The sequence below is a fragment of the Oculina patagonica genome, chromosome 3, assembly GCF_052425735.1.
Source record: "Oculina patagonica isolate OP01 chromosome 3, crgOcupat, whole genome shotgun sequence".
Classification (NCBI taxonomy): Eukaryota; Metazoa; Cnidaria; class Anthozoa; order Scleractinia; family Oculinidae; genus Oculina; species Oculina patagonica.
In genome coordinates this window covers 4,622,604-4,644,581 of record NC_135760.1, presented here as the reverse complement: position 1 = coordinate 4,644,581, position 21,978 = coordinate 4,622,604, and the positions used below count along the sequence as shown (strand labels likewise).

The following is a 21,978-nucleotide window of genomic DNA, read 5'->3' as shown; positions in this document are numbered from 1 at the left end:
CATTAGCAGATTTCTAGGAAAAAGAGGTTATTGACATTGCATATGTAATGAGATCAGATTGTGACATGCCAAACAGGAATTTATGGCTTGTGGCCAGTTTCGTGACCAGTTCTCAATCTATTTTAAAGTAGAACAAAACATGATCTAAAATATAATGCCTTACTTGGGAAACACGGTCAGATTGGCAATATCGCCGACCAAACATTGTAGAATTCTAAAAAGCAAGCGCGCTTTTATGTGAAAGAAACAAACAACAATCTGACAATTCTAAGTCAAGTACTTAGTGACAAGTTTGTACTGGAAGGGGGAGGAGCCTGTCTGCAAAAATGACACACCATTAAGATTACTTCAAGAAGTGTGTTTACTTTGTAAAGGTACTTTCCATTTCCGAGAATTTCAACTTTGAAAACATCGCAAAATTAAAAGGTTAAGATGTGTCGTAAACAAGTGAAACAATGTCTTCATACCTGTTTGTGTTTAAACGGGGAATCCCCGCACAATGTTTCGAAATTGCCAGAGCTAAAATATTATTTCCTTTCATAACAGTCATAACAGATTAGGAACCAAAACTGTTTGACTTTTGTGTAACAGTTTGACCATTCGTCTGTAACTTGACAAAACTGTTTTCTTTATTTTTTTCTTTTATAATATTCTCCTGGGAAGCCACCCCTAGGGACTGGGAGCCAATGCACATAGAGTATGAATAGATTTCTTGGAAAACGACTGAATGATGTACAAAATTAAACAAGCAGTTAATTACTTTCAATATCAATGAATCAGACATTGTCTCAAGCGGAATCATTCAGCTACACGGGTTATATATATATACGTACAAAATATTCAAGTTTGCCAGTTTATGCATATTCACTCGTGAGAGTTACGTTGTCAAACGGAAGTCGTACATGAAGTTATTTGTCCCCTTTCATAAAAAAAACCCTGAAGAGAACGGAAATCTGAAAACGTCGCCATCGATCAGAAAGCCAATCATTTAAGTTAAATATCAGGTTACGTGCAAAGTACCAGGGAATTTCCCGTTGTATAGCCCTACATACATAATCTCATCGAAATCCGTTCGGCCATTAGACACGGGTATTTCACACTCCTAATTCATTTTCTTTCAAGTCCTGATCTGCATTCAAAACGCAAGTTGGTTGCAAAGTAAAAAGAATTCATCATTGAAGGTAAGATATATAACAATTAACAAACGCTCTTGGTAAGATAAATAAACTGTTTCAGACCGTTTCAATATTCGATGAAGGAAAGGTTCACAGAGTGGCCTTTCACTGCAGTGTGAATATAATTGTTACTTCATTATTGTTCCATTCAGTATTGTTTCTTCGGTCCATAGCCTTTCTTTATGATCATGTCTGCTTTAATTCGGTTATTAAGGCCTGGGCAACACGTCGAACTTCACATGAGTCGAGCCTAATGCAAATGACTAAAAACAATAGCTTTTACTAATTTGCATTAGGTTCGTCTCATGTGAAGTTCGACGTTTGGCTAGGGCCTAAATTGCCGAAGTGCAGTTGCTTCTCAGCCGCAAAGAAATTAATGCCTCTGTTCTAACTAGAAATGAAACACGTGTAACTAGTTTAAGAAGCGAATAACAGTGTTTGTTCGATGCATTAATTAAAATAAAGGGGGAAAATGGAAAGAAAATCGAAAGTCATGACGTTGCAAGTTTTCGCAAGACTGCAGTTCGCTGGAAAATTCGTCGAGATCTCGGTCTTTTGGGGTATCTACCTCATTTTTACAAGAGCCGGAAAAGGAAATTGGCGACATTTTTTTATTGAAGACAAAGCGCTGCCAGGCAACGGTTCTGGCCCGGTGCTATTCAACAATCCATTGCTCAATAAATATTTCTCATCACCACGAAGTACGGAGCCCGCGTCTCCCTTGACCAGCGGTAGGGATGCGGGCTCCAGGTGCGATATCACGCTCAAAGAGCTGACAATTATGAGGACATCAATTTGTTAGCCTGCGAATACAGCCGCCTCTCATTTTTTTCGCTCTTCGTTGCGGGACGTGAAATGAGAGGCGGCTGTATTCGCAGGCTATCAATTTGTATGTCAGCGTAATTTTGTTGTAAGCAACTGAAAGGGTTAGGATAGGTCTTTTCGTAGGAATGTGCGTTTTATATATTGTCTGCTGTCTGACAGAGGTAATCGAAGAAAAAAAATCAGTTTTGGTGCAAAATTGGTGGTAAAACAGGCCAATTGACCTGATCAAGGTCCTCTTTCTAGGGTTTAGCAAGGATTTGAAGAGTAGAAGGTAGCGATAATTAAAAGAAAGAGAAAAACGAACGAAAAAGGATTCAGTCCAAATTTTTAATTATGGGCATGCGCTAAAGTAACATGGAAACTACATTTAAGCAAATTTTAGGGAAATGTAGCATCGTAGCAACGAAAAACTTTAGCACTAAAAGCGTTAAGGTGACTGAACACAATTTTCCAACCTTTGGAGTACCTATCCTTCACTTTGCTTTCAAGTTCAAACCGTTATAACTGATAAGCTCAAAACTGGCAGGTTACAAAGTAAACTACAGCATTTGTAATTTTTGCGTGACGTTTAAGTCTACGATGCCTTAGCATAGCAACCCAGCAAATTATAAATCAGCCATAAAACTTAATTCCGCTCATTTTCAGAAAACTCAGTTACTAATTTTTTTTTCATCGTTTGTGTTACATTTCAGATTTTTTATGATCAGCAGTTTTCTTGCTTTATCAGGAGCCCATGACTTTCTAAAGTACAACCTTGTAAAATTGGTTAAAATTATAATGACTAGTTCTTTCGCGCCTTTCTGGTAAGACAATAAACGTCCATCAATGCCCGATTCCCTCTATAGCGCGCGCCTGCAGGGAATCACGGTAGTTGTATACATCAAACCATGCGCAAGACTTAGCAACAATGGTTCCAACGATGCACGTTGCTGAGTCTCACGCTGGTTTGATGAATTCAACTACCGTGATCCCCTGCAGGCGTGCGCTTATCCTCTTCCCCAGGGCCACGCGTATTTTTTTAAATGACATGACGTAGTGGCCCTGGTAACGGTAAAAAATATGATTTTTTTTGATTGGCTGATAAAACCTGCATGCGTAATTAGGTAAAAAACGAAACGCTTCTACGCAATTTTGGTTATACTTCTGGTCATCGGAAAAAGACCGAATAACACTGGGAGTTTGAACGTATTCACGAAGCAGACCTTTGTTTATGAACGTATGACAAGTACATCTCTTGTAAGGTGTAACTCGGTTGTACTTTTTATTCCATTAAAAATATTACAAACATTTGCACTAGCAACTTAGCTTATACAAGATATACACACTAAATGGAGTTCATGAATATATGAAGACTTTGAAATTCAATTTGATATTTCTTACCGCTGCTCAATAGAATTATACCTCGTCGATCAGCTGCTTTTTTAGTTCTGAATTTTCTACAATACCTCCGCATGGCCATAAATAAATTTCACAGTAACATCAACCGTCGGGATGTTATCAGCTGATGATATTCTCGACTCCATGTTTAAACACTATAACTCCAATTCCTCTGGATTCTACGTGACTTTTCTATCTGCTGTCAGATAATATTGCGTGTAGAGACGACACAACAAGAACACATCTATCAGCCATTCAATTCAATGAATTCCAAACGAATCGAATTGTGTAAGTTAAAATATCAATGACTTGAGTTGCCAAAACCAGCAGGCAAAACACAAAGACAGTCGTTCTACTTAACGACTACAGCAGGCAGGGCGGCTTCCGCCGACAATTGTAGCAAGGATTGCTGTAGAGCTCTTTCGAACGCCAAACTCAAATCTTCTTTCAAAATTCGCTTTCTTCTCATCTCAGTCAGCCCCAGCCTTCCCCTTTCTTTTACTGAGCAGGCGCAGACGAGCATTTATGCAGTGGGCATGCGCTACCGGATGTCGTGGATTTTACGACATCCGGTAGTCAGTTTTACCAGAGCCCTCCGCTTCGCCGACCACGTGACCAAAAGAAACGGAGGCTCTGGGAACGAGAATGGCGAGCGCTATAGAGGGGATCGGCCATTGCGCACGCGCAGCACTTAGATTTAAATTCCAATCAAAGATCTCTTCGAGATATTTTTTTGCATGAAGTTAGTATGAGTAGAAGGTTTATCCTGGGCATTGTTGTTCGAACCATGGAAGAATTCAAACGTCTTACAGTTCAAGCATTTTTTTATTTTTATTTTCGCGGAGGAAATGCTGTATTTGTCAGTCGCGACGGCTGGGTGCTTTGCGACTCATATACTTTGGCTTGGTTAAAAATGGTAAACTTTGACGTTTGCCTTTAATCGAAATAGTTGTTTCCTTTCGAGTTAGAAAGATTTCTACTCGGCTTAATGCCGGGTTCCCGATAAAGGTTACGCACATTGTTACCTTTTGTCTCGTCACGCAATCTTAACCCCACATTGAGAAGTAAATTTTCGTTTGGATATTACCAAAAGCCGCTTCTCCTCGCGTTATTCTTTACCTTACGGATACACATGCCATTTCTAACGACTACATTTCCAGTAAAACAGTTGCTGTTTATTTTTCTAATGGCGATACATTAACTTCTGAACAGAAGCAAAAACGTTTAGCGTTTACTGCTTCCACCGGAAGTAATTTCGCAACAGGCTACAAAAACACTTGTAAATATCACTTAACACATTTAATGATGTTGCAATTCTGAATTGTGCAATTCAGCAGAAATAATAAATTGTCACGAAATTAGTTCCCTTTGGTTAACTATTAGCAACGTTTTAGTGTGTGAAAGACTTGAACCAGTACAAATTTGCGTTGTTAATCGTTTTAGGTTAAATTAATATTAGCGCCTAAAGACTTGTACCAGTACAAATTTCGTTCTTAATCGTTTTAAACTTCGCTGCCTTCGAGCGCTGAACCCCTTACATTCTTAATTGGTTATGTGACGTAAGATTTGGGCTACTCACGTTTTTGATTGTTATATAACGTTTGTAAATTTGACAAGTCACGTTTTTACTACAAGAACGGAAGTGCTGAAGCACAACTATAGAGTTACACTTTACAAGTCATGCGCTTTGATCGCCCACAGCGGAAAGTATTCCCTTGAGAAATTAAAACAGTCCCTTGAGAGTTAACAAGAATGTGGTTCCTTCCGGTTCCAGATTACCCCACATAACTGCTATTCTCATTCTTTTTGCTTGTAAACAAGCAAAAAAGTCGAAAAAAGGGTGTACGGAAACTGTGTTCAGCCCCCTAAAGGTGGATTTCCACTGACGCGTAATTTTTTACTTGCGTTTACGTGCGTGAAAAAATTTAGAGACAATGTATGAACGACTTGCAAACACGTGTACGCAGGTCGTTCATACATTGTCTCCTATTTTTTTACGCACGTAAACGCACATAAAAAATTACGCGTCAGTGGAAATGCACCTTAAAACAGTGAAATCAAACGAGCTAATGTTATAGCTTGCACATACATCAAACCGAGAAATGACCTTTAACATAAAAGATGGTAAAACCCTGTGTTCTGTTCTGTGTGAAACCTAAATTAAGTACTGAATCTTTTATCCAACAGGAGGTAAAGTCAAGTATTTCTCCAGCCCATTTCTCATGTCCAATGGCCTACCATATCTGCATAGACTTAGAAGCCGCCAACATCCCAGCGAGAGGAGCCGAAAGTGAAAACAACATAATTCATGTGGAATTTAGTGAACCTAGTCCAGAGAAATACAAAGTTGAACTTGAAGAGCTCGAACCTTCTTTACTGACAGAGTACCTGAAAAAACGTGACGGGCCCGGCTTCAATCAGAAGCTTATAAAGTTGACATTCAATATGACGCCAACAGACGAAGTGAATCACTTCTGCAAAAACGTTTTGGAAAAAGGGATATTTTGTCAAAAGATCCCGCACTTCTTCGTCGGTCACTCGGATGATCAACTGAAGAAAAAATCCTGTTACTTGATGAAAGCCACGCATGAAAAAATTCACGAGCATTTGGCGAAGTTTGGCGACTTTCTTGAAGAGCACAATTTAGGAAAACGCGCTAGAAAAATTGGAATGCTCTTCTCGCCACTAAACACAGCCGTTCCATTGGCTAGAAAGGAATACAAAATCGCTCCAGATATAAAGCGTGGAGTATTCAAATCATACACTTTCACCGATGGATGTGGATTTATGTCTCCGGAATTCGCTGCCGAAGTACAAAACATCATGAAGCTCGATGTCCAACCCAGCGCTGTCCAAGTACGTTTTCGAGGCATCGAGGGTATGCTGGTACTCAAAGAGGATTTGAAGGGCGTCAAGGTTCAGTTCCACAACTCAATGCAAAAATTCGTCACCCCGGACGAGAACATGCCTGAAGATTTCGACTTCGCTGATGTTGTGGATTATTCCCGATCCCGCCCTTACGTCAACGGATACCTTGACACTCGTATGGTGATGCTACTGGCCGAAGCAGGCGTTTTTGTTGAGCATCTCAAAGAATTACAGTCGGATTATCACGCATTATTGGAAAACATTTGCAAAAATAAGGCGTCGGCTGAATGCTTTTTTCGCTTAAAAGGGAAAGACGACCCCATCAAAACCAAAGCTTTAAAAGATTTAAGAAAAGTAGAAATGGATGAGATGCAAAAAGCTGCATATACAAGAATTCTCGTTCCCAAGTCCCGAGTGGTGTTTGCCGTTTGTGATCCTTACAACAAGCTGATGCACGGAGAGTGCTACTTCAACCCCACAAGACCAGACGATGAAGAAAGAAATTTTCTAACTGGTCAACAGTTTGTCGTGATGCAACACCCATGCTACCATCCTGGAGACGTGCGTGTGTTAACACTGACCGATAAAAAGGAAGAGTACGAGAACCTGAGGGACTGTCTGGTGCTGCCCGTCAAAGGCCCACGTCCTCACGCGTTTGAATGTTCCGGTGGGTACTTGGGTGGAGACAAGTTCTTTGTCAGCTGGGATGATAAACTCATTCCAAATAAGATGAAAAGCCCCTGTGCTTATCCCGCCAAAGAGACGGCTGGAATTCGCAAAGCCATGGCTGCATTTGTACCCTCTTGCTTACCCTCAGGGTCCCAACTCAGCCCTGACAGGAGAAATGAAGAAGGTCGAAGAGAAATGCGAGAGTACTTTGCTAAGTTCACAGATGATTTGACCGAAAAGATTGACAAGACTTACATGAACTATGCAACTGCCTTTGGCCCTTCATCCAAAGAATGCCGAAAACTTAGCAAGATGTTTTACCAAGCTGCCAATTTGACTGAAGATAGAGTTGTATTGGAGAAGAAGTGGTTGAAGCTGAAGAAAACGGAACCTCGTGCTAAAAGCGAAGTGTCTTACCGTGATACTGCTACGCTGAGTGAAACGTCTCCTCTTCTTGTGAATGCAGAGCAAGGAATCCCAGAAGGAAAAAGGACAAGTGAAACCATCAGACAGCCACGCCTTTTCATGGGCCGATTCAGACGACCACGTCGTCCTGGTAACGAGGTACGCGAGGAGATTAATAAGAGAGCCAAAGAATTTGTTGAAAAGAACAAACGTGAATTTAACAGGGTCATAGTATGATGACAAACACAAAGATGAATTCAGAAAATCCTGTAGCTCACAAACCGTATTTTCTCGATTTAACGCCTCCGGCGTTTAATTCAAACTAAGCCTGGTTGGCCCGGCGTTTATTTGACTTTGCAGTTAAATCGAGCCCAGGGTACATTAGGCAAGGGTTTTTATTCATTACTTTTAACAAACATGTATTCTGCTAAAGTTCTTATTCAGCTTATTATACCCTAAATAAATACCTCAGGGGCCTTTTTTCATCTCCACCTTGGAGACCCGGCGTTTATTCGGTACCCGGCGTTTAATCGAGAAAATACGGTATCTGCTACCAAACTTACAGAGACATTTCCTACTACATATAGCAACAGAAGGACACTTAGGGGAGAGACAAAGATTATTAAACATATAGACTCGACTCATTAGAGTGTAGATGTGTAGTCTTTAAAGGAGTCGAGTTACCAAGTGAATCAGTAATTCCACACAGTCTGTCTATTCAGTCTGGCAGTTCGTGATTATAGCATGCTCCTGTACCAAAATCAAATAGAATCTTCCAAGTATAGGTTTATGGTATAGTTATTAGACTCGAGTACGTAAGTAAGTTAATCTTTATTTGAGTGTCAATGGATTAAGCTTTTGAAAATCGAAACTTATTGGGGACACTTACTCTAAAGTAACATATTAGAATTATTAAAAAAAGTTAAAGGTTAATGGTAAAGGGAGTCAAGTTCTCAAAATTTGCAGGGAAATATGTATTTGCAGAAAAAAATGAAGACAGATTAAATTACTTTTTCTTGTTATGCAATTCTGTTGTCCATAGAACGAATCTTATAAACATAGGCGTACGGGCAATTTCGGACCTGGGGGAGAAGGAAGACCTAATTGCCCGAAAAAAAATTAACATGCATTGAAAGCCGAATAAAAAGGCATATAAAATGGACAACGAAACGTGCATTGAAATAGTTGTGTACAAACCTCAACTTGCCTGCTTGCTTTAAGGAAACGATAGTTTTTTTTTTTAATTTCGTGGTGTTGCCCGAAGATGTCAATGCACTGAAACTCGAAAAACTCGGAAAACATTTATTGGAAAATAATTACTTGTTGACTATCGTTACACGTCACCACTAAAATATTAGGGGATTTCCCAATTGTATGACCTCATAGGAAAGTTGATCTCGGCATACAGGCCACTGCAAACACCTGACACAGGTCATTCTTCCTCCCCCCCACTCGACTGCAATTTCAATTTCGTTTTTATGCGAATTCCACGCAGAGTTGGCGGTTTTATAGAGGAATTCGTAGACAAACTAAGGTAAGAGATGGTACAGCCTCTGGGTATTAATGGATAAATGATTGTTATTTAGAGAAGGAACTGCTGACGGACTGATCTTTCGTTGGATAACATTCGATTTCATGATGTATCGTTGGCAATTATTGCGACGTACAAATAGCAATTGATTCCATGACACACGATTCCTACTCTTTCAAAGCCAGTCATTTGAGTAACGATTTTGCACTGGCCATGTTTCGTCCCTTGTCGTGGAAACATTCAGTGGTGATGTATTCAACCAGACGTGGATAGGACAAGACAATTTTGATATCGATATTTCGTGGTGACAGGAAACCGAAAGTGATAATGTCGCGGGTTTTTGCGTGACTACTGCACCGATTAAGGGCTACAGGGATTCGCACTTTTTGAGTTTCACGTCTTCAGCGACTTCACACAGAAGTCCCTTTAATTGTAAGACTTGTAACAGTCTCAGGACACAGAATGAAGGGATGAAATGTACTACATGTTTTCTTACGAAGTACCTGTGTTTAGCGTACTAGTCGCTGCCGAGACATCTAGCCATATGTATTGTCAACAACTGTTAACAGTCAAATATCTCCGGTGTCCATTTTTTCATACAGTATTTTTTATATCGTACCTCTCTTCCATGAAAACGAGGAAGAGGAAATATTTAGCATATCACGACGTTGACAAAATGGTGGTCTTGTCAAAAAAACTTCGCCTCGATTTATTAGAGATTTTCGCTTGCGTGACGATTGGGTGAAGGCGAAATGCGAAACATACGATTGAAAAACATGAAGAAAATATGCCAAAAATCTGATAATTTTGCCATGTGATGATCTCAACAGTTTACATGTAACACTAATCAATTGTAATGTAAACTGCAGTAAATTACAAGAATTTCTCCCACTGAGCTCGAAAAGATATGATATCTTTCCGCACGTTTATAAATATCGATGGCGTCACGGCTGCTGCTAGAAAGTTATTCTCGTCCCCGTAGCCCTTTTCGTTTCTCTTAGCCGGCGGGGACCTTGGCACGAAAAACAAAGGGCTCTGGGGAAACAAGATTTCCAGTTCTAGATTTTAGGACTTCTGGTCTGTATGCAGTCATGATGTTTAAAAAGAATGAATGACAGAGTCGTTGCGCTTTTGACTTCCGTTCAAACAGCAAATATAAAATTCCATTCTCGTCCCCATAGCCCTTTCGTTTCTCTTAGCCGGCTGGGCCTTGGCACGAGGAAACAAAGGGCTCTGGGGACACAGGATTTCCAGTCCTAGATTCTAGGACTTCCGGTCTTCATGTATGCAGTCATGATGTTTCGAAAGAATGTATGAGAGAGTCGTTACTTTTTCGACTTCCGTTTAGGAATTCTTTGTTCCAAACAGCCAATCAAAAAAATTCGAATTAATTCAAAAATCCTATGTCCCCAGAGCCCTCCGTTTTCTCGTGCCAAGCCGGCTAAGAGAAACGAAAGGGCTATGGGGACGAGAATGATAAAATTCGAGTTCTATTCAAATATCCTATTTTCCCCGAGCCCTTTGTTTTTCGTGCCAAGGCGTCGCCGGCTAAGAGAAACGATAAAGACTTTGGGGACGAGAATGCTATAAAGTTTGCTTCGTTCATTTAAATCGAAACCTCTTCGAATCTTCTTCCTTGGAAACTGAATTTTAAGCAAATCTTCAGGTGGTCACGGAAAGAACCATGCATCATTTTGTTAATGTGTTATTTTTGTTTATTAAAAAAAAACAAGGCATACGCCCGTTCACGAGATGCCATCTCTTCAGACACTCGTTTCAGTTCCAAGGTTTTTGGAATCGAATGCCGCCGAGAAGTCTTGGAGACGAAGTTAACAAACACTTCACTACAAATTTATACCTCCTACAGCAAAAGAAAGAGAACGTTGCAAGCAAACTTTGATAAGAAAACTATAGAAACAAAATTCACGAAAACATTTGTTCCCGGACCTCCCAATCCATGACGGTGTCCGAACTCTCAAAGATGGTGACGACAAAACTCAGATGCAAGAAACATTACTAAGTTTAGCAAATTCATGTCAGCGCTCCCCGGTGTTTGTATTAAGGTAGTCTCGACTAATTCAGTCAGTTGCCCCCTAAATAATTGACTTAGTAAAAACTTAAAAATTCGGAAGTGGTCATAACAAGTGTACTCGACGAGGACCCACCTTGTGTAGGGGTAGGGGGACATGCAAGACACCACCAGTCGGATTAGCCAAATGGACAAAATTTATTGGCCTCAAAATTCAAGTTGAGACTTTCATATTCAGTGTGCATGAAGCTTGTATTGCTGGAGGCATAGCACAAGAAGGTTTGAATCTTTCTCTTAGTTTCTACTCTGATAGAGTGGGGGCTATACAAACAAGACACCATCTTTTAAGGTGGGAAAGGTAGGGTACATTAAGAGACCACCAGTCTGTTTGCAGAGTGGTGGGTCCTGTCTGAGTACAACAGTTTTGACCATTTCCCTTAATATTTAGTATTGAAAAAAATCATTAAAAATTCAAAAGGAATGGATCCAACGAAGCCAAAACCGAATAGGCCTTCTGTAATTTTGATACAGAATGGGACCAATTGATTACATCAATTTACTGTTATCAAACCTATAACAATAAAAAATAAATATTTATTTCACAAGTCCGATACAATGTTCGCGTCCGATCTGTATGGGTATTTATGAGTATGGGTATTTTGCAAATACCCACAGAGATCGGCCGTTCACATTGTATATCTATCACTTATAAGTGCGTATCTTTACGAAAGCTGAATTGGGTTCTAAATCTGTTGTCTGCAGGAGATAAAACCATAAAGGATCTCCCCAACCCATCTCTTTATATCCAATGGCCTACCATCTGTGCATAGAGCTTTCCGCCGCCAACGTTCCACCTTCAGGCACCAAAGACGAAACGTTCATAATACATGTGGAGTTCCATGGCACTGGTCGAGATGACTACAAAGTTGATTACGAAAAGCTCGAGAACACTTTATTAACAGAGTACCTGAGAAAACGAGATGGGCCTGATTTTCACCAAAAGCTCATGAAGTTGACATTTAATATCAAGCCAGCTGACGAAACGAACCTGTTCTGCAGAAGCGTTCTGGAGAGAGGCATATTTTGTCGTCAACGAGTGTTCTTCTTCCTTGGTCACTCGGAAAATCAGCTGAAGATAAGATCGTGTTATTTGATGAGCGCCTCGCATGAAAAAATCCACGAGTTATTGGCGCAGTTTGGTGACTTTCTGGAGGAGCGAAATCTAGGAAAGCGGGCAAGAAAGATTGGTATGCTGTTCTCGACGCTAAACAAACCTCTGAACTTGGCTGCCACCGAGTACAAAGTCGAGCCTGATGCAAAACGAAGAGTTTTCAGGTCACCCACCTTGCCTGATGGATGTGGTTTTATGTCCCAGGAATTCTCGTCGGAAGTACAAAAAGTCTTCGAACTCGATTATCAACCCAGCGCCGTCCAAGTGCGCTATCGAGGCATCGAGGGTATGCTGGTACTCAAAGAAGATTTGACAGAAGTTAAAGTGCAATTCCACAACTCTATGAAGAAATTCGTCACTCCAGATGAGAACATGTCTGAAGATTTCAACTTCGCTGATGTTGTGGATTATTCCCGCCCTTACGTCAACGGGTACCTTGACACTCGAATGGTGATGCTACTGGCTGAGGGAGGGGTCTCCGATGAGCATCTGGAAGAACTGCAGTCGGGTTACTACGAATTACTGGAAAACATGAGCAAAAATACGGCGGCAGCCGAGTACTTTCTACGCTTAAGAGGAGAAGTTCACTCTCTGGAAGACATTCAGGAGAACGGCGTTGATGATCGCACAAAAAAGCACTTAAAGCTCTTACTGAAACAAGAGTTAGATGAGATGAAGAAACTAACACATACAAGAATCCTGGTCCCCAAGTCTCGTGTCGTGTTTGCAGTGTGTGATCCTTACGGGAAATTGAAGCGTGGCGAGTGTTACTTCAGGCCCACGATACCGGATGACGACACCGATTTTACTGCTGCAGAAAATCTTGTCGTCGTGCGCAACCCCTGCTACCATCCTGGAGATGTGCAAGTCTTGAAACTCACCCACGAGAAGCCTGGGTACGAGAAGTACGAAAACCTGAGGGACTGTTTAGTGCTGTCCGCAAATGACCCATGCCCTGGCGCTTTCGAATGCTTCGATGGAGATCTAGGGGGGGATCGCTTCTTTGTAAGCTGGGATACTGATCTCATTCCAAGTACGAAAGAAGCACCGTGCGACTACTCGCCGACAATTGCAGCTAAAATTCGGGGTGCTTCAGCCAAGTCAGTGTCGTATTTGTCTGCGAAATTCAGACGAGATCACCGAAACAGACACTTGAAAGATCGAGAAGAAATGCTCCGGTACTTTGCCACATTCTCGGATGAAATACCCAAGAAGATTGAAAAAGAATACATGAAATGTGCCACCGCCTTGGGCCCATCATCAAAGCAGTGCCGACAACTGAGCAAGATGCTATACCAAGCAGCCAACTTCACTGAAGATACAGCCAACTTGCAGAAAAAGCTTGAGCAACTGAAGCTGTCAAGTTCCCTTGGGGACGAAGGAGGTGTATCAAATGAATTTGTGGAAATCCGACGTACACCAGAATCAAACATCGGGCAGTTGCGACGTTCCATGCGCCGCCGTTCACTGAGACGACCACCACGCCCTGTTAACGAGATATGGAAGAAGATTGACAAGAGAGCCGGAGAATTCGTCCAACGAATGCTTCGTGAAATTAATTAGTTCGTCGTTTGTACCCTAGGAAGGAGGGAAGGGGTACAAGTTCCTAATCCTTATTATTACCGCAATGAATTCACGATAAAGGCCTGGGAATAAGGAAGTAGGAAAGAAGTGTGCTTTTTGCTTATTCACACATAAAAAAAGAAAAAGAGAACGAAAATAAATCATATAGACACACACTATTAGGGAAGTCAACTACTGCTACAAGAAAATAGAAAAAATATTGAGATTTAGATAAGGTTCAGATTTTAATTTTAAGACAGGTTGTGAGATTATTTGGAAATGACACAACTTTAATATAAGAGAATGCATAAACCTGAAATTAATAGTCTATAATAAGAACGGCTATTTAACGTATGAGTTTTGTCTTACGTCTTGCTAGAGATATCGTGTCGGTAATCTTCCAAAGAGAATCCCACAAACTAAGCTTTATGTCGAGACTGCTACAAGAATGGCGGGAAAAATATGTTCCATTGACTTTTTAGTTATAATAAACTGTTGACCCGCTTTTGTATGTCGATATTTTTATTAGCTCTGAACTTTTATTAATTTGTATTATTAGACATCATATATATTAACAATATGCCTTATGTAAAAATTACGATAGAATATTGGATGGTATTTAGTACTTATTACCATAATTGATTATAAAATGTGTATAATCGATATTTAAGCATTTTTTAAAAGATTTAGCATAGGCGAGCCGATCGTATGATCGGCCTAGTTATGTATTGTCACAAATCGATTACGGACATAGCGGAGGCTGTTAAGATTGCAAATAAAGAAGTCAACTTCACTGACGTAAAATACATTTTGGAAATATAAGTAGAGGTATGTACCTCCCCGGGGGGAGGGAGGTGGTAGGTGGCGTTTGGCTTAGTGTACGACGACCCCCCCCCCCCCCCTCCCACGTTCCAAAATGCTCCGCCGCCTCTGTTTAGGTTACATTATATTCTACGTGGGTGAATGTCACAAGTCCACCGAGCCTTATAGTTGAGCGAAATTTATTTTTCTTGTTTGACGTACTTTACTTTCCTGAACTGTACTTTACTTTCAAGCTAGAAAAGTACGTGAAGTATTTAAGCTAAATTTAGTTCAACAAAAGTGATGTATGACACGGTGCACTTAATATGACATTTACTCATAAATTATATATTGTGAAAATGCCCTCGAGGATAACTAAGTATGCGCATGTGTATGACTCTTATACGTACATTGTTTAGTTGTTGACATGCATGCTATAATTGTTACTTATATTAGTAGGCCTTGCCTCCATATCTGAACTTTGCGATTCAGTAAAATATAAAATTGATATCCGAAATTAAAAATAGCCTTACGCCTATATAATACCGTCAGCTTCTTCTAAGCTGGTGCTTTGGAAAGATTATAAGATTGTTGACTAAAACAATGAAGATATGTGTAAATGACTGAGTTGCTGTTGTCACAGTAGAAAACTGAAACTGAAAATGAAAGTTCCAAAATCAGTTTTATTTGTCATCCACGAAAATGAAGTTAGAAACGAATTAGTCAAACTTCCCTTTATCACTTTCCCATAGAAGAGATACCGGTACCTTAACAAGGTCATACTAAAGTTGATTTTTTTATTGTTGGTCATAGTTGTTTTTATTTTTTATTTTTTATTTTTATTTTCTACCGGAGAAGATTAAATTTCGTAATTCAACTCTAAGATCAAAATTTTCTTGAGTTCTCGTGGATTTAACAACAAAGAGTCTTTGAATCTCTGATGGGACCATCAGAAACTACCAAGTTTTCATGAAGTTCTTAGAAATCGGACGGAAGTTGTAACAAATCTCCTGAGAAGGCATACATGTCGCGTGACGAGTGACGATAGCGTGACGAGTGATCTACTGTTTTGACAAAAACATGTCGCTGCTTATTTAAATTTTTGGATGTTTTTATTAACTAAACAGAATAGGCGATTTGCATGATGGCATTATTTGACTACAACCACCAGAGTCCTTCTAATTAAAGCGGTTTTTTTTAAGCCCTACTGTGGATTCATAATTTAAATAATAAAGGAAAAGCGAAATGAAAACGACATTGTGCAAAATATGTTTAATATTTGTTGTTATGTCGATGGAAATAACTACAAACTGTTTGACTGTTGTGTGAAACGGTTTCGACGTTCATTTTGAAACTCTGACAGCAAATTTTTAAACCATTCGGTTTTGAATGAAAGGCTCCACTTATTTATTTTGAAACAAGAACTGCAAGCAGTTTATAATCGTGCGGGTAATGTTTGACCACCTGACCTCTTTCAGTGCTTTGGCTTAAAGGCATGGCGCCGCACAGTAAAATCTTTCGAAAAGCAGTCACTTGAGAAACACACAAGTCGTGTTTGCGTTAGTCACGGAGTGAAGGTGACATGAATTTCCTTTACCACATCATCTTTTGCTTTTTAAAACCACATGCCTAGCCGGAAAAATGCCTGCTTACGCATGCAAATATTTATTTTGTTCCGAATGTTCAATAAAATAAACCCAAACCAGTTCATTTAAAAGAAAGCCAAATCACGTCAAAATGAAGAGTAGACTAAGGCCATCACATTGTGTTTCTCCGTTGAGCGTCTTTCGACAAGCTTTTGGTAATTCCCCTGGCGCGATGACGTGTATCCCGTGCTTTGACACATTCTTGCTGAGCTTGCAACTTACGTTTCGATTCTCAAAATACCGTAAACTCGATCAAAACAAAAATTGGGATATCCAGAAAATAAGTCGTCGTTTTGCAATATTTAACACGTTCTGGGTAAACTATACGACTTGTACTCGCTCCGAGCCGAACGCTTGAGTAACGCAACAATAAATATTTCACACAAACAGAGCGCAGAGTATTCAAACAGAAATAGGTGAATGATTATTTATAGCTACAAGCGAGAGATCGCGTGACATGGGTCTGACGTAGTGGTAGTTTTAAATAGCTTGGACATGTCCAAGCGGTCTTTGTTTTCGCTATGTGATTATATTCAAACCTCTCTTCTTGTAAAATATGGAATGGAACAAAATTATACATTTCAGAGAGCAGAGTGTTCAAGTTAAACGCGAGTGATCGGCTGATTGCTATTAAATATTAAATCTTGCGTGACTGTTACAGAAGAGCCGGCTGGGCCGCGTGGGTCTGGATCGATTTACCGACAAAACAAAAAAATCTGACACAGATTATGAATCGGGCCCAGGCCCCGCCCGATTAACTAAGAGCACAATTTCATAGACTGTTTGTATGTGCGCGACTTCGAGAAGCCCTTGGGACTGGGATCGAGTTAGGATTCTTGGAAAAAGACCGGAAATGGGCTCAATTGAGCAAACAAATTTAAAAGAGACCTATTTTTCTAGTTGTTAGGTATTAGTTAGTATAGCGATGAAGATTTGTCAAAAGCGGGATCATTCAATAAAGGAATTCGAAAGGCAAAGAAGTATTTCACGTTTTAAGTTGAGTACAATTTGCTTAGTGTTAGTTATGAAATTGCGAAGTCATGCTTTAATGTCAGAAAGCATCGTGCAAAAAAGTATCAGGTGTCTGGCACTAAATTAGAACAGAAATCTAAAACCACCATCGAACGGCGGAAACCTATTTATGCTATTGAATTTCGATTGTTGACCAATGCTACTAAGTTGCGTGTACAAAAAGGGAATTCCCCCGTTTGTGACCTCATCTGTAAACTTAAATCAGCCATCAAGACAAAGCCAGAACACAAACGCGGGTCTTTTCCATTCGATGACACTTTCAGTCTCTTTCAAGTCCTCAGCTGCGTTGCCAAGTTAGTTGCAAAGAAAAAAAGAATTCATCACTAAAGGTGAGATAAATAAACTGTTTGCTAGTTAAGAAAGAAAAGGCTTAGTTTTTGACAGGCTCGATCACACGCGGAAAATATTACTGTTATAGCATTGCGGCCACAACGCTCGATACCTAAAGTTCCTAGATCGTAGTTTCCCTTCTTACTTGGTAAACTTCGCAGGATTCGGTAGTTAACTGTCTTACTGTAGTTGTTACTCGCTAAGATATTGATGCTTCTATTTCAACTGGGATTGGGTCATTTGAAAGTAGTTTAAAAGACGGCGGTACATAAGTGTTTGGTGTATTAATATAATGTCGTTTGAGAAGCAAATCGAAAGTGATGATGTTGCAAGTTTTTTTTACGACAGCAGTTCTTTAAAAATCCTCAATCCTATGTCTCGGATATTCTCACAAGCATATAGGAATGCGTTTCGTTTTCAGAAAATTTGTCCCTTTCCGTGTGTTGACCAGCCGACACAAAGTGAAAGTGGATGCAGTAAGCGCCGCCGTCCCTCAACCATAAATAAAGTAATTAATTAATAAGGTTCAATTGTAAATTTTGTGTTAAGAAATCTTGTCAGGACTAGTTGTACCAAATGTGTTTTTCTCTCAAGACCGAACAAACACTGTAAGCGGTTACCTTATTTAAACAATAGGGTTTTTTTTTATTAATAACAGAATGCAATATGAAGGGTGTGAAAACTTGGCCTTCCGTCTCGGTTGAAGGCATTTGTGTTCGGGTCGATTCGGGGGTTTTTCCCTTGACGAGTGATATTTAAGATTTTGTAAACTTCCGCCCTAAATTTATCTGAAATTTGTTTGTAGTTAATCCAACGTACATTTTCACTTCCATGGTCTTCCATTATACTTGAACTACGATACAAATATAAGACATTTTAATTTTCATTCCTTGGTGCTAAACACTTGACTAGTTCTCATCCACCTTACCGTATCTGCGGAATGTCGAGAAAACCATGACAATACCAACTTTTAAATTAGTCTCGGAGTTTTTAATCACTCCTGATTTAATCTCTTACCGCGTTTAAACCGCGTTCAAAACGCGTCCAAATAGCGTTTATATCCAAGTCACGTGAGGGATTGTGAGCCTCTGCTGCATTCTTGGCTGTGACTGGGTTTTGCCCTTAACTTTGACTGAGTGACTAATTTTGGTATTAAAGATGTGCTAAATTTGTTATTTTACAGGAGATAAAATCAAGGATTTCCCAAGCCCATCTTTTTGTACCAAATGGCCTTCCATTTCTGCGTGGATTTATCAGCCGCCAGCGTCCCACCAAGGGTCGCCGAAGGTGAAACCTACATAATACACGTACAATTTTATGGCACTGGTCAAAATGACTACAGAGTTCATTATGAAAAGCTCCAAAGCACTTTACTGACAGAGTACCTAAGAAAACGTGAAGGGCCAGACTTCAACCAGAAGCTTATGAAGTTGACATTTGATATTGCGCCAGCCGACAAAGCGAACAGCTTCTGCAAAAGCCTTCTGGAAAGGGGCATATTTTGTCGTCAACGCCCGTACTTCTTCCTTGGTCACTCGGATGATCAGCTAAAGAAAAAGTCCTGTTACTTGATGAGAGCCACACATGAAGAAATTCGCGAGCTTTTGGCGCAGTTTGGTGACTTCGTGGAGGAGGAAAACCTAGGAAAACGGGCAAGAAAAACTGGCATGCTCTTCTCGACGCTGAACAAAACCGTGCCATTGGATGCAAGCGAGTATAGCGTCGTTCCAGATATAAAGGGTGGAGTTTTGACATCATACGCTTTCACCGATGGATGTGGCTTTATGTCCCAGGAATTCTCGTCCGAAGTGCAAAACGTCTTCGAGCTGGATTATCAACCCAGTGCCGTCCAAGTACGTTATCGAGGCTTCGAGGGTATGCTGGTACTCAAAGACGACTTGAGAGGCGATAAAGTGCAGTTCCACAACTCAATGAAGAAATTCTTCACCCCGGATGAGAACATGCCTGAAGATCTTAACTTCGCTGATGTGGTGGATTGCTGCCGGCCTTATGTCAACGGATACCTTGATACACGAATGGTGATACTTCTTGCCGATCGAGGAGTGTCTGCACAGAATCTAGAGGACTTGCAGACAGGCTACCATGAGTTGTTAGAGGGCATGTGCAAAGGAACCGCCGAGTATTTCCTGCGTTTCAAAGGGGAATTCGGTCTGTTGCAAGATATTGCAGACAGAGGCATTGATGGTGACATGAAGAAACGTTTGAAAGTTCTTAGGAAACAAGAACTAGATGAGATGGAAAAGGCTGCATATACGAGAATTCTCGTTCCCAAGTCCCGAGTGGTGTTTGCTGTCTGCGATCCTTACAACAAGCTGAAGTACGGAGAATGCTATTTCAATCCCACAATGCCAGAGGACGAAGCAGGTTGCTTCCCCACCGGTCAGAAGTTTGTGGTGACGCGAGGATCATGTTACCATCCTGGAGACATACGTGTGCTAAAACTGACGGGCGAAAAGCAAGGGTACGAGAACCTGAGGGACTGTCTGGTGCTGCCCGTCAAAGGCCCACGCCCTCACGCGTTTGAATGTTTCGGTGGGAACTTGGGTGGAGACAAGTTCTTTGTCAGCTGGGATAAGAATCTCGTTCCAAGTGTAAAAGAGAAATCCTGTGATTACTCGCACACTGTGGCGGCTAAATTACGCGAGGCCTCAGACAGATCGGTCTCAAAGGCATTAGAGAAATTGAAGAGGGGACTCCGGAGCAAAGAATTGAAAGATCGACAGGAAATGCTGGAGTACTTCGCCACATTCTCAGATGAAATACCGAAGATGATTGAAGGGGAATACATGAAATGTGCAGCTGCCTTGGGCCCATCATCAAAAGAATGTCGACAACTGAGCAAGATGCTGTACAAAGCAGACAGCTTCACTGAAGATACTGGTAGCTTGCGAAAAGAGCTCGAGCAAATGGAGCCGTCGATAAGGTCAGCTTTATTCTCGGGTCATCCACGAATTGACCAAGATGTAGAAGACGCTAGTGAGCAGGAGCAGGAAAGCCCAACCGAAATCACCAGGCCATCCCAGCAGCCTAGCGGCACTTCAAGACGATCGTCAATAAATTCAGCAGCATCGTCGGGTTCGCGAAACGACGAGGACGCAAAAGACACAAGTGAGCATTGGAAGGAAAGGCGCCCAACCCAAACCACCAGGCCATTCCGACTGTCCATTGGCAGTTCAACGAGATTGCATCGCCCTGGTAATGAAATATGTAAGAAGATTGACAAAAAAGCTAAAGACTTTGTTGAACGAATGCTGCGTGAAACTCAGAAGAGCGTCGTTTAGTCCACCTGCCGGCCATGGTGGGGGTAGAGCGAAGGGGTGTTACTTCCCCAGGCCTCAATATTTAGCTGCGCGGTCAACTCGTTCCAGGGACGTTACCGAGACTAATAGGACAAGCTCACTCGTGAGTTATTGAGTTTACTATCTCATGTAATAATCTCGCATGCGTCTCGGAGATGTTTTAAAGTAGTAGTCTTCTTCTTGTATACATAGCTAAGGTAGTAATGGTTCGAGATCCTCAGAGGCACAAACAAACAAAAACTTTGTTAAGTCACTTGAATAATAAGAATAATTATAGAAAAAAAGAAAGAAAAAAATGTTGTTTATTATTATTAATTATGTAACATTTAAAACCATTGCAAATATGAATGCGCGTGTAAGTGGTCATGTCGATTATTTTCTTTAAAGAATTCGACACAGAGGTACGTTGATACCGTCACAAGAGTAAAGTAGTAATGAAATTAATGATTTGATCCTCGCAGTGTGTAAGCAGTTTAAAAAATTGCATTTTTTTTAGACTGAATTTTTTTTAAGTAGTAAGTTATGTCTTTTCTGGTTGCTGGGTCTAGTAGCCAGGATGCTATGAATATGAATACAAGATGCTATGAATACAAGCTGTAATTAGGTGTTGCATTTTGGTATTTTTATAACTGACTGAACAAGGATCAGTGCTAATTGTTTGCTTGTTGACATGAGGGTTTCTGCCCGAATTTGTAGGTCTTATCTACATAGATTAAAAGTACGATTTACTAATACTGATAATGTGTCATAATTATATGACATCGTAAGTTTGTTCTGTTATGCTTTGATTGTAGATCTTAGAAATAAAGACATTCGTAAGCGATTTAACTGTCTGTTAAGTTAAATCGGGGCTGTGCGCCAAAGAGCGATCTTTCAAAGGCGGTGGAGCGTTTTGAAACGCGGGGAAGGGGGGCATCGTACTCCAAGCCAAGCGCATAGCCCCGCTGCTCCGCCGCCTATGTCTTTCTAGGCACTGGTAGAACTCCGTTCAATTTCTGTCAAATTTGGTCAAGCGCTTAATCGATGCTAGGGATTAGTCCATTGTAAAAATGAAGGCCACCACACTCGTTAATAAGTTATACGCATCCGTTCCAAGAAAACCGTTAAGCGCTTTTGACAGGTCACACTTTTATAAGGTAAACATAGTTGGCTTTCATATTGGTGTTGTGTGACTGGGGCTTTTTGTAGCATTTAGCTCAATGGTTGAGCGAGAGGTGCCCCGTTACCTTCCGGGTT

General features: G+C 40.6%; 3 protein-coding genes across 3 annotated transcripts; all 3 read left to right on the top strand.

Moving 5' to 3' along the window:
- Nucleotides 1–1,041: 1,041 nt before the first annotated feature.
- Nucleotides 1,042–8,415, top strand: LOC144646274 (uncharacterized). The gene is made up of 2 exons (XM_078505806.1): nucleotides 1,042–1,181; nucleotides 5,565–8,415. The coding sequence occupies exon 2, from the start codon at nucleotides 5,607–5,609 to the stop codon at nucleotides 7,554–7,556; it is 1,950 nt and encodes a 649-aa protein (XP_078361932.1). The 5' UTR covers nucleotides 1,042–1,181; nucleotides 5,565–5,606; the 3' UTR covers nucleotides 7,557–8,415.
- LOC144646273 (uncharacterized) lies at nucleotides 1,144–21,565 on the top strand. The gene is made up of 3 exons (XM_078505805.1): nucleotides 1,144–1,158; nucleotides 17,399–17,421; nucleotides 18,606–21,565. Exon 3 carries the CDS (start codon nucleotides 18,649–18,651, stop codon nucleotides 20,722–20,724), a length of 2,076 nt encoding a protein of 691 aa, XP_078361931.1. The 5' UTR covers nucleotides 1,144–1,158; nucleotides 17,399–17,421; nucleotides 18,606–18,648; the 3' UTR covers nucleotides 20,725–21,565.
- On the top strand, nucleotides 8,769–14,406 carry LOC144646272 (uncharacterized). Its single transcript, XM_078505803.1, has 2 exons — nucleotides 8,769–8,853; nucleotides 11,642–14,406. The coding sequence occupies exon 2, from the start codon at nucleotides 11,688–11,690 to the stop codon at nucleotides 13,611–13,613; it is 1,926 nt and encodes a 641-aa protein (XP_078361929.1). The 5' UTR covers nucleotides 8,769–8,853; nucleotides 11,642–11,687; the 3' UTR covers nucleotides 13,614–14,406.
- Nucleotides 21,566–21,978: the final 413 nt, after the last annotated feature.

Excerpts from the sequence above, each read along its gene's own strand:
- LOC144646274 (XM_078505806.1), top strand. The coding sequence starts at position 5,607 with ATGGCCTACCATATCTGCATAGACTTAGAAGCCGCCAACATCCCAGCG.
- LOC144646273 (XM_078505805.1), top strand. The coding sequence starts at position 18,649 with ATGGCCTTCCATTTCTGCGTGGATTTATCAGCCGCCAGCGTCCCACCA.
- LOC144646272 (XM_078505803.1), top strand. The coding sequence starts at position 11,688 with ATGGCCTACCATCTGTGCATAGAGCTTTCCGCCGCCAACGTTCCACCT.